At 32.8% G+C, this 13,364-nt stretch overlaps 1 protein-coding gene across 1 annotated transcript; it reads left to right on the forward strand.

Moving 5' to 3' along the window:
* The first annotated feature begins 9,121 nt into the window (after positions 1–9,121).
* On the forward strand, positions 9,122–11,687 carry LOC132741760 (uncharacterized). The gene is made up of 5 exons (XM_060730018.1): positions 9,122–9,274; positions 10,073–10,168; positions 10,386–10,439; positions 10,958–11,054; positions 11,462–11,687. Exons 2-5 carry the CDS (start codon positions 10,130–10,132, stop codon positions 11,623–11,625), a joined length of 354 nt encoding a protein of 117 aa, XP_060586001.1. The 5' UTR covers positions 9,122–9,274; positions 10,073–10,129; the 3' UTR covers positions 11,626–11,687.
* Positions 11,688–13,364: the final 1,677 nt, after the last annotated feature.

A 13,364-nucleotide genomic window follows, 5' to 3' on the forward strand; every position in this document is an offset into this window, starting at 1 on the left:
ACTGGAACAATATATCTAAAAAGTATATCGTTTTTGGTCTATTTTTGCCTGTTGCATAAAACTCTTTAAATGAAAATAAAACGGGAGTCCATCAACCTACAGACTATTAATTTCACATGTTTTGGGTGAGTCCTACTTGCCATTTAGATATCGAAGGTCAAAGTCACGATGTACAACAGCTACGTGGCATAGCATAACCTTCATATTAATGCAGTGCTTGCTATATTGTATCCTTATTTTTTCTCAGTGTTGGCCATGGTTGCCTTGTAAATCATTAATATCAAGATTTTTATTTTCCCAGAGTCATTCTTAAGTCATGTCAAGGTGAGTTTCCATTCTAACATGTTATAACAATTTGCTACATGGTATGTTATGCATTTGAAGTTCGAACAAAAGGGCAAATAATTTTAAAAAATCGGTAAGCATCGTGTTTCCGCTTAGAATATTCCAATTAAAATATTCAAAAACTATATAAATTGATAAATCTTTAGTAACTTTGGTGGGTGATTTGTGCCATATCGTATTTTCGTTCCTTTGTCGCAAGCCGAAACTTTACCTCCGCGGGTCGAAATGCGGAAAAAACACCAAAAACGACAATACGATATAACCACTTGTCTTTCCTTGCTGCCCAGTGGAGCTAATGTTTAACATGGCACATATTAGCCACCATAAAAAAACCATTATGCATTTATATCAACATGTAAAGGAAAACTAAAGATCGACTTTGCAATCATGCTAGAAAACTATTTATGGTACATGTGATTCTTGCATGATTATAAACGTACAGAGATAAGTATGCACATGTTTAATTATCCTGTAACCAATCATCTCATGGATACTAAAAAGTGATTCTAATGTTTAAATATATGAAAAACGAATGACATTAGATCGAGCTTGAGGGCACATTTTGGTGCCGTGAGCATATACTTGTAATATTTCACAAGTTGAATTAAAGGAAAGGGTAAATCATGACAGCATGTTTAATAGTGAGAGTTCTGATTTAAAGATTTTTAACGTGTATTCAATAAAAACTGCTGTATAACTGTATAATGTAGTAAATATTATACAAATTTAACCTATAGAGATAATAAACAAGTGTTGTCGCCGGGAGGGGGTAACGCTCGACTTTTATTTTATCTAATGACAATCAAACACAGCTTTAAAAAAAAGTAAAATAAGTTTTCTTATTTTAATTTTAATAGGTCTGTCTAGTCACATTTGGTTTTTTTTTGTTCAAGTATGAATCCTTGCAATAAATAAATTTCAAAGTTACGAAAATATAATTAAAAGTCAATCATTATAAAAGTTTCTGGGCTCCTTGCGAGTTGCGTCCATTGAACCGCGACTTTCCTTGTTGATCTTGTTTATTATATTTTACATACTATAGCAATTATAAACAAATCAACCAACCTTAAAGTTCATTGTATTCTTGCACAGAACACGACCACGAAGTAAGAGATAATAAACAGTCTCAAAGATTTGGTTGGGAAATAAATTAAAAAGGGATACAGTAAAGTAGTTGATGACAAGTTAAAGACGATTTCTAAGAAAGAAATTAAGAAAATAGAAACATTTTCAAGTTAAAATATTGTCTACATTTTAAGTCATATTTTTTATTTTAAGTATGAGGGATGTCTGTGTCGGGATTACGTAGTTGTTTGGACGGTGGCACAGAGATAGCATATGTGTTTTTTTATATATATCGTGCGCCCGAGATACAATGTCGTGCGCACGAGTTACTTAGTTGTGCGCACGAGAAAAAGTCGTAACTCCAAAGATTCATTGCCGATGAGAAGCAGAGGGAGCCTAACCAATACTTTTCTTCAGTGTGTCAAAGTGTAATATATTTCATCAAAGTGATATTAAAATTAATACGATTTTCAATTAATTCTGGCTAAAATTGAAAGAGAAATATATTTGTACTTTAAGCGATATCCTATAACGTTCTGAGTAGCAAAAGAAGCGCGGCCTTTCATTGTGTTCGATGTTTTTTCTGTTTTCTTTTAATGCTACAGAAATAATCAAACTTTAAATGTGCCAGCCAGCCTGTTTATATTTTTCCGACATGTTAGCACAGGAAAGTATTTGCAATAGGTAGGGGTTGAAATAACCGAAGTTTTTATCCTCGTCTCCGGAAATGTGATTAATTTGGAGTGCGGTAGCATTTGTTGGCAATTTAACATTCGATTGTTTCAGAGAGGCGGGAAACTTACCTTGAACGTTCCAATAATTGGCTTATCTGTTCTCAAGAGGGTGCACAGGATGTTTATTTCTCTTTTTTATGTCTATCCAAGTTATAAAGCAGAATTATTTAAAACCTAAAAGTTGAATATTGTGTCACGTTTTTTTATCCATTGAAGTACAGTGTTAAATATTAAATTCTGCTGAAGCATATATAAGGGGGGGGGGGGCGTGCAAAATGCTGAAAATTTCTGAAAATGAATACATGCACATCCAAACAAAGTCTACCGTTTTCACAAGTTTGCTTTTGTTTCTCAAGTTTGCCTTTGTATCTCCTGTTTTTTGGATTTCATTTAAAGTTTAGAGTTGGCAGTTTGCTATCTATCATAGTAAAATGATCAAAAATAAGACACCTTAACCCATTACTTCATGAGCATTTTGTGAAAAATGGCTGTTTTCATTGAAAAGTCTCCCGTTACAAGTTCAAATTGCTATAATACTATTAAAACTGCTTCAACACTAATCAAACTTGGCACAAATGTCGACTGGACCATTGCCCTTGCAACAACATGCTCAGGCTTAAATTTTCTGTTACCATGGCAACGAGGGGACATCTCAAAATTGCCAAAAATCACTATTTTGCGTTGATTTTTTCCAACAAAATTGATTTCAAAGTTCTGCAATTTCTCACACATCCCCCTTCTGGCAACCCCCTGATGTATCTTTTGGTTGGGGGGCCGCGCCGAAAAAGAGGTCACTTTTTTTAACAACATTTCTCAAACAAAAACAAGTGTTTGGGGCCTAAATAAGGCATTTTTTCATCATTTGAGACAACAAAAGGGGGGGGGGTGAAAAAGGCGTTAAAAGGCGTGTATATGAAGTAATGGGTTAAAGAAGACAAAAAGCAAAGCCATACCGCCTACCAAAACTAACATGTGATGCAAATAAGATCAATTTGTTTATCCACTGTGGACATATTATTTATGGAAAAAATCATGCGTGATCTTATATTAATGCCTCAATGCAGTCAGATAATTACGACATATTTAAATAAAATGGAGAAAGAATAGTGGTGTATATGTCAATTACTTACTAATAAGTTGCGTTGCATGAAAAAAAAAAAAAGCTTTAGGTGCTACGTAAATTTTGAAATAATAACAATTGAAATGCAAAAAAGAAAACAACAAACAGAGAGAAGATAATTTTACCAACACCTGGTGCAAATGAATGGTATTGAAGGTTTTATAATTGCAAATGTTGAAAAAGTTGATGCAGTGTGTTATTTGCAAACAATATGAGTATTTGTCACATATATGTCAAAGTAATACACGGTCGTTTAAAAAAAAAATCATCAACATTGGGTATATTCATTTAGTCACATATTGCAGCAAGCTACTCGTGTAAGGTATCTTTAAACTTGAATAAAATTCTTAATCGGTTGAATACACACATATTTTTATTATCATTTTGTAAGCAGAATCATAGCATAGTTAACACAAACAAAAGTATCACGAGGTAATATATAAGAAAATACACTTCATAAATCATAACATATTGACCAACCCTGGTATAACACATTTTAGGATGAATAAATCATATGAAATTTCATTTTATGTAAGTGTTATATCTTTTTCAGGTGATTTAACAAAAACCGGAAAAAGCTGGGAAAAAATGGCAACTTGACTGTGCGAGAGCATTCATTTTATTATCTTAAATGACTGAATATATAAGATGTTGTTGTATTTTAAAAGAAAGTAACACCTTGTCATAAAAAGCCTGAATGAGTTATTATAAATGTTTCTTTCATTTCACTGCCTACTTTTCATAAAATTTAAACAGATACACAAGTATATTACCAAGAGCATAAGCTTTATCCCAAAACAGCAGGAAATTTAAATTGATTGATCGTTGTTGTTGTAACAATGGCTGGTTTAAACTATCTCTATAGTTTTAGATAAAATACTTCATTTTAAATTTTCAAATATATTTTATTCTTCAGTAAGAGTTGCATACCTTCAAAACAAAACAGGTCACTGTGTACGGTTCTCAAAAGTGCTGATACAAAAAAAGTTAACATTTTGAGGCTAAAAACACTACTCTTTCTAACGATTTGTACCAAAAGAAATCAACCAGCTACAAGATAAGTGAGTGTTCTTTTGATTCATCAAGTGGGTAATATCAATTATCAAACAATAGGAAGTTCCCAATAATTGTTTTTACGGCTCTTATCACTAATTCATTGTGTTTGTATCAAACTCATATCCGGCCTGAAGATATGTCAACTTGACATCACCTTCTGCACGCAAACACAGGAGATAATAACACTCAAATTACATAAAGAATACTTCAAAATATTGAAAATTGGATTGTCTATACCGGATATATCCGTTTTAACAAAGATTGTAGAAAACGCTATTTTAGCTTGATAAGTACTTATGCTTAAGGTAACATTAAAATGGTAATAAATACAGTGACAAATACAATGAAACACTTTCTAATTGGCCACAGCGATGAATCTAGCACATAAAAACAATAATACTCACCTACTCACATACTAACTCAATTCTTATTGCACAGTTGTTAAATTTTCGTAATTGTTCTGCAAATTTATTTTACAAATCTATACAACATGTACAAGACACGTTCTTCTTTTTGTACAAACCTGTGAATATGTATTATATACATTTTATTTTTATTTTCCACGACTTATCCGAGCAATAACAGAATATATTTGTAAAAAGTAGAGTCTATCGAGCTTTAGAGATTTATTTGGGCGAGCCGCGAGTCTAAGTATGAATGAACTATAACGTTTACTCGTATTTAACTGATTATTGATACCTATATGAAGTCTCATTTTGTGTCTTATTCGTGCATTAATTCTATACCATTCCACTCGTTTCGGTCTTTATCATGAATTATGCATGTTACTTCTAAACCACTAAAAATACGGGATGCACATTACATGTCTAAATTGTACTGTTGTAACAGCCTGTTTATGTCAGGCTTTACATTAAAAACAGATTAACAATTGACATGTATTCAGACTAACTTTTTTTCGATTTCCAAAATAATTTAAATTAGCTGCAATGTAAAATGGTAATTACAAATGGATGGTATTTTTTGTACATGTTACAATTAATTACAATGTATATTGTTTCAATTTTATATTCAGATTTCACAAAGAAAATACATATGTTTTCATATTCTACATACTCATTTAAAATAAATCCAATTAAATATTTGTTTGTTATACATTTCTTGGGTATTGAGATAATCTGTAAAATTACATAATAAAAAAACTAAGACAAACAAAAAACATTGCACGACTTGGAATTTTTATGAAAATCATACTCTAGCTGAAAGTACAGACCGAGATAAAATGGGTAGTAGCTCGATGATAACTGCACGGCGGTAACGAGGCTGATCCGAGTTTCCGATCGTTACCCGAGCGCAAGGATATCCTAGCTGTCTGTGACAACAGCTGGTGTCAGATTTATCATTCAGCCCAAATAAATTACAAGAAAAGCATTGATGCAAAGCATCAAAGGGCGTCCAAGCATGAAATGCAGCAGGTGAAGATGAACTAGTAGATATATGATGACAAGATAATCTTATAAACTTTTCAATGGTTAATTGGTTTTTACCAGAATTGTATATCACTTATGAGTGAACGGACGAAAGACATTGTTCATTATTAACTTTGATTGGCATGCTAGAGATTAGAATATTACCTGTTATTTATGATCGTGGTTATTAATAGCAACGGATATACATGTATACAATCATTTATAATCCATATGTGTAACGCATGATGAACACCACACTTGTGTAATTGCCCCTTATTATGTTATCGCTATTAGCGAAGTCCCCCTCTCACACTTACTAACACTATTACACTGGTTATATTACCATGTTAATCATGTTGAGCATATAAAATTGTTTATTATACAATAATTGTAATATCTATTTTAATAAAAAAGAATTACAGATTTGATGAAAATTGTTTTCTTTTCTTTTTTGTGTTGTATGTGCTATTTTAATACTGACTTTTTACGTTTACTACTATTTTAAGAATTCAATTGTCATATTGATTGACCGACGATTATAAGTCAAAACTTAACTGGAAAAAGTCAGTAAATTATGGTTAATCTTTCAATATATAATATTGTTTATTCTTAAACCATATCCATGTAAATTTGTATTTTTCTTTATCATTTTTCAAATTATCAATCAATTGAATATTTCAAAAAGTCTAATTTGTAACTTTGAATAATTCCTCGGCATCTTTACTAAACACGAATAACACATTAAATAAAATGTTTCAAAGTTGAGAGTGTCATATTAATACCATAAAAATGTACCTTTTTTATAATTATTGTACATATTTATTAGTTTTATCTCATATAGATTAAATAAAACATGCTATTGTTGTTGTTGGGTTTTTTTTTCGAATTGTATGTTTATGCATAATAATAATCAATAAATTTGAGAGTTAATCTGTGTTTTTTAATTATTGTAACCAAACTAAGTGACAGACATTCATTTTGAAAAAAGCTTATTTACATTGTATCTGTAAAATATTTGTTCTGTTCTGTAACGATATCAAACATCTACTCCAAACCCGGGAGAGACCGGACAATAAACGTATGGTACTATTCGCCGGTCACTAGTAAATCCCGGGAGAGACCGGGAATTACCGATAGGAGTACATCCCTCTATAAATAGATTTTCGGAATATTTAGGTCATCAACTCATCATTCTATTCAGCTTTCGGATACATGTAACATACCATAATAACCCACTGTGTACTACAAATTGATAAATAAAAAATACCCAGAAGAGCGCGATTTATTGACGTTATTTTATTTGAAAATGTTTGCATTGCGAAATTCTCCAGTTCGCTATTCATTGTATATATCGTGACATTAAATTTTTAATCCTCATACCGTTCGGAATGATCGTCTTTTATTATGTCCGACTAAAAGACTCGAGAAGTTGCTGTCGCCCTTTCACAAAATCTGATTTCATTCCATAAGAGGCGCCGCGCTTCGGCGCGGATGCCAATAACAACAGTTTATTGCTGTTGACTTTGTAAAATACTGTTCCATTATGTTGTGTTATGTGTTCCTTGAGTGCTTAACTTAGAATCAACTAACTTTACAGGAATAATGATCAACATGACTGTGAAGCTATGCACCTTGGGTTTTGCATGTGGATTTTTTTCAGTTTTGTGAAAGTTATTGCCCCTGACTTAGTATAAATTTGCTATATTCAACTTCTTCATGCATAGACCAAAAAGTATTTGATCTGTAGGCCTGAAAGTTTGCTTGTGGATTGATTCAGTATTTGTAGAGTTTTTGCCCTTTACATAGTGAAAGATTTTAGTTCAACTTGTGGCACATTTGACAAAACAGTGGAGTGGGGGGATACGTTTCTAGTTTTTTGTTGTTCTTTTTTTCCATATGGCAAACCATCGTTTTGAAACACTTTAAAAGTTTTGCTTAATTCAACGTTCTCAACCGACATTCTCTATAGATAAAACGACGCAATAAGTTAATTTCTAAATGCTCCAATTACAAGACAATAAATGATAATAATATTCGATATTTTACTGTACTGCTTGTAGCGTTCACAAATGTCATGTGCATCGTGATCAATATTTGCAAGTTTTCTTTATTTATACAAACTTTATGTTTTACATCGTATGACTTGATAAAGATTAACAAAGTTATTATCAAAGTTATTGCAATCCTGTAATTTTGCAGTATACAGTTACTATTTATTATTATTATTATTATTATTATTATTATTATTATTATTATTATTATTATTATTATTATTATTATTATTATTATTATTATTATTATTATTATTACGTAGTGGTGGTGGTGGTAGTGGCGGTGGTAGTGGTGATGGTGGTGGTGGTGGTAATGGTAGTCGTGGTGGTGGTAGTGGTGTGGTAGTAGTGGTTGGTGGTAGTCGTGGTGGTAGTAGTGGTGGTAGTAGTTGTGGTAGTGGTAGTAGTGGTGGTGGTGGTAGTAGTAGTAGTGGTGGTGGTAGTGGTGGTGGTAGTAGTTGTGGTAGTGGTAGTGGTAGTGGTGGTAGACATATTTGAAAGAGGGGTTTACAAAAAAAAATGTTTAAAGATATGGCATGACATAGATTTATCATGTGAATAAAGGATGATTAAAACGAAATAAGTTTTCATAAATATCTGAACTTCTACATTTTGAAGCATTGCATACTGTATGGTTAACATCAATGATAGTATTGTACATGTACAAGTAGTTATTGAAACTATCATAAGCCACTATGCACCTCTCTTTTCCCAAGGTATTTGTCTTGTGGAAAAATTTTGACAAAAGTCAGCAAACGTGTGATACCGTATGACACAAAACTTCAAAAATTTCTTCCAGTATCTCATAATTTTCCTAGCAAACTGAAAAAAAAACACCATTTGACTAACAAATCCGAGCTCAACGAATTTGTGCCGTATAAATTATGTGATTCTGAAATAGCATGTTTTGATGATATAGTTGTGAAAGTTGCGGAGCTAATTTGTATGATATTGCAAACGGAGAAAAAAACAGGTTTTAACATATTAAGTTTCGGACATTAGTAACAATGTCTCTTGTCCCATTACCACTTAAGCTAAGGATTCCATTGAACCCATAAACATGTATACTGTTTACTCTTATCGCGTATATTTTACTTTTTCGAATGCTTTTAAAAATAGAGGTAAACTGTACTTCAATCATTAAGAATATTCCAATTGGTTCAACATGCAATAGGTTAAAAAATACATATTTGAGTAATCAATCTAAAATGTAACAGTTTCTGTTTACAAAGAAAGATAGATAATTTAATACTTAACCATAAGAAATTTAATGTAAACATAATAAACATATAATCATTGTTTTAAGGATTTTATAAATTATCGGGGTAGTAATACATTTGACAGCATGTTCAAAACAACAGATGGTACATCATATTGCACACGGTCACCGTGACAAACAGGACTTGATTTAATTGTATATAAACAGCCATGCAATTGTCTGTTCTTCATCTGGACTTCTGTGCTTCTAAACTAAAGGTAAGATTTTACTTAGATTTACTTGTAATTTTGTTTACTTAAATTAGTCTTTATCTTTAATGCAATGTTAAAATTTTAGGAAATTGTCACACAAAAGTTGTATTCTTCTCTGCCTATTTTTTTGACTTTGGGTACTAATGATTACTGTTTAAGTGATTTCTTAAAGCAATCTGACTACTTTAAAAGTTCAGCTTCTTATGTTTATATGTAGCGATATAGAAGTTGAGTTTAATCAGCTTTTCCTTAACGGGGGTTCAAGTATTTATCCTGATTGAAAAATTGACAGAGTGTGACGGCTTGAAAGGCAGACGGCTCTCAGCTTGACACCAACAGCTCTTTTCAGGGCTACCTCCTTTTCATATTGTTATTATACATTTAGGTTCTCATAAATTTTGCCGCAAAATGTCTGAAAATTCATATCTTTGGCTAATACTCCGTGCAATTTGCATGGAGTTATATTAATTATTCAAAATTAACCCTTTGAGGGTATGACTGGTGACATGTCCAGGGTCCGAACTTGACACCGCGAAAGCTGCTTTTTGTGCCTAAACGGGCGGATGGACCCTCATTAAACATACAACTCTGTCAGTTTAGGCTTTTTTGTTCATGTGTGACAAATTGAAGAAAGTAGTCTGACTTCCGTTTTTGATTGAAATGTTGTAACTGGAATCATGCAATGTACTATTTAAAATATACAAATATTTATATATTACGTTGTTAAATGATTATCGTTCATTTGATATAGTACACGTCAACATGCAGCTACATAACAAATGTCTACGTGTTTGTTTCTTTCAGTTGTGAACAAAAGTATATTCCTAATTTTGTGATCAGTGCAATCTGAGAATCAAAAAGATGGCTCGAGTTCTTGGTGTTGTTTTCCTTTTCTCATTGGTAAGTTATTTTCGTACGTATATTTAGTGTCTTCAAGGTATCGTATAAACTATATACATACAGTCAAATAACACATACATAATACATAGTACTTGTGTTGATACAAAAATACAAAATGTTTTAAAAATATTATAAATTAAACTGTCATATTGTAAAATTAAACATTTTACATTTTAATGGTAATGTTCAAACTACTTGTTTACTTCGCTATTTTCAGGCGATTATTAAGATGGTAAACGCAAATCCGTGCGCAGGCCTAAGTGAATATGATGTAAGTACATTGTATACAATTATGCCACCTTTTTATAATAAGTAATAAGCACTAGAGGCAGAAAACCCTGGTATCTCATAATGTTCATATTTATAGGAGTTTTCTCCCTTTACAAGTCAGGTGACTTCTGAAAGATTTTTGTTTCGAATTCAAGCACTCATGTTTTAAGATTGGCAAGGCGATACATTTTCTATTTTTTATTAATTAGGCTTTTCGTGCCAAAATACGCTTCAGCTGGGAAGACTTTATCAGTCCTTCCAGTTCACGGCTATACTTTCCTATCGACTGAACATTATTCTAGCATGCAGGAGTGATCGAATAATAGATTATGATACCCTGTGAGTCTTATATCATGAAAGAATATCTATACTGCAAATGTCTTTTATTTCACAACACCATGAACGCCTTCTATCGCATTCTTGTCCAACCACTCTCTATCCCAGCGTGAAAAAGAAGAGGTATTTTATGTATGAGAATTTAATATGCGTATATCTACATTTTAACATATGAACTTACAGGACTGTGGAGACGGGCGTGTTTGTGTGTGTCCGAATAAAAATGTAGTCACCGAAGAAAATAATGGAAACGTGCCCTGCAACAATCTCGTCTGTAGATGTAAGTAAAAGTGTTTTTATTTTGTCTTTCCAATATATAAAAAAATGTATTGTGACTGTATTGCAAGTGTTTAAATTAAAACAAACGGGATTGATATCGCATTTTATACAATCTGTGTTGTACCAATTAATGGATATGGGATATCATTGAAATAATAGTTAATATATAGCAGAGTCGAACTCTCAACATATGTTGCCATTTGTCGTGTAAAGATACATGTAATTTAAGAGTTTATAAATGTGACCAACAACTCCTGAACAGTTACAAGACAATAATTTTAAAACACATTACATTAAGCGACAAAAAGTCCCGAATAAATGCAAAATCTAAGTTCAAATCTGAAGTTTTTGGTTTCCTATATTTTAGTATTTCAATTTGTTTATGATGCATTGTTTAAATCATTTCAGACCCCGAATGTTATTCTTCCACCGGCAGACATGCCAAGCCTCAAATGGATGGAGGTTCAGTAGTGTCTTGCGGCAGTGATGATGATTGTAGAAAACATTACGAATGCGTGGGTTGTGGATTTTGCTGTCCTGTGGCCAAAGGAAAGTTTGCTAAACTAGTATAAACCAACTACTCACGTAACCATTGCATGAACTGAACAACAAGACTTATAACAAATGAAATAAAGTGATAAAGAAGCATTAGTTCATATTTTGTTGTTAAACAAGCCTTTCTATTCTTATTTCTTTATGTTTGAAATCAAATTTAAATGGATGGGTGTATTTTGACTCTGTGGGTAAATCCTCTTTTTTAACTGAGTCAGTAAAAGATATTATTATGACCTAATTTGATACTAAAGAGACATTTGGGGTTAATTATAACCACACATAATCACAGACAACACGCTTTGAAAACTCTGTCAAACTCTTCTTGTTCTGGTATTAGTTCCGATATTAAATATTGGTTCTCGGCTACCATGCGTTAGAATAAAATTTTATTAAAGGGCCTAACATTCCATATGTCAGAAGGAAATAAATAGTCAAAATCATCCGATTTAACATTTGAAATTACGTCACATTGTCGAACCTGATCTCGTACATGCACCTCTTTGCAAATTGACGTGGAATACGTATGTATGTGTATGTAGTCTATGTTTAATGAGTGTCCATCCACCAAGGCACAAAAGCAGCTTTCGTTTTCGGGTACGAACCCCGGACATGTCAGTCAAGTCAGCCCTGAAAGAGTTAATTTTAAAGCACAAAATGGTGATAATTTACCTCCACGCAATTTCCACGGAGAGTTAGCCAAAGATATGAATTTTGAGCCATAAGTAGGTCATTTTGCGGCGGTCAATACGACCCTAAATGCTCAGTAACCTGAGACAATAATGAAAGGCGGTAGGCCTTAAAAGGGCTGTTGGTGCCAAGCAAAGGGCCTACCTTACATGCCGTCATTCGTACAAGGGGCTCACGCACCCTAGCTAGTACACCGACCTCGTCGACTTTGCTTACTTTGTAGGGCCATTCCCATCAGCTTTAGTCAGGACATCGGCAGCTTGTCCTCAGTTTATGTTGTTGACGAAGTAGCAGTCAGCCGCAATTTTGCCGATGCTCTGTGCCTTCTCAGCGACATGCACGCACTGAGGGCAAGTGAAAAGGTGCGTGGAATACCTACCACATGCAAGCACTTTTGTTTTGTACAAAATTTGAACCACTTTGGTACAACTCTCTTCATTTTTTTAATCAAACTTTACAAACAGCTATATTATTTTCTTGAAATTTGAGAATTACAAAATTGGGAAGTCAGTAAAAGTGTTAAACTTTTCAAGAGGTATTGTTTACACGTTTATACACAATGATAAGAGAAATAAGTGATTACCTGAACATAGACATTTTGACCCCAATCAAACAACAAACATCAAGCTCGTATTACTGTATTGTGACATGGCCTGCGATTGGCTTCAAAAAGTGCTAGGAAACCCGTAATATTCAATGGGACATCAGGTGATTGGATGATTTCTTATTTTTATTTTATTTTTTGCGAAAACTTTGGTAGGCCAGCCCTATATAACATGATCAATTTAATGTTTCAGGCAGGTCATTCTTCTAGAAAAATCACATCTTAAGCACGAGTATTCAATTTTACAGTTAGTGGTCATTTCTTATAATGTAATAATTATATGGGAAAAATTATACAGTAGTCTTGCATTAAGATATCGAAGAAAGAGCATAAGAAGCAATTAGCTCCCTGTAGGATATAACCAAAAGATTTTACACAAGACACCGCACCTTTGCAGAATTACTGTAATAAAACACAATAATAACAAGAAAAGCATTGATGCAAAGCATCAAAGGGTGTCCAAGC

Source organism: Ruditapes philippinarum, unplaced genomic scaffold (genome assembly GCF_026571515.1).
Source record: "Ruditapes philippinarum isolate M1 unplaced genomic scaffold, ASM2657151v2 ctg925_1_1_1_1, whole genome shotgun sequence".
In the NCBI taxonomy this organism is placed as follows: Eukaryota; Metazoa; Mollusca; class Bivalvia; order Venerida; family Veneridae; genus Ruditapes; species Ruditapes philippinarum.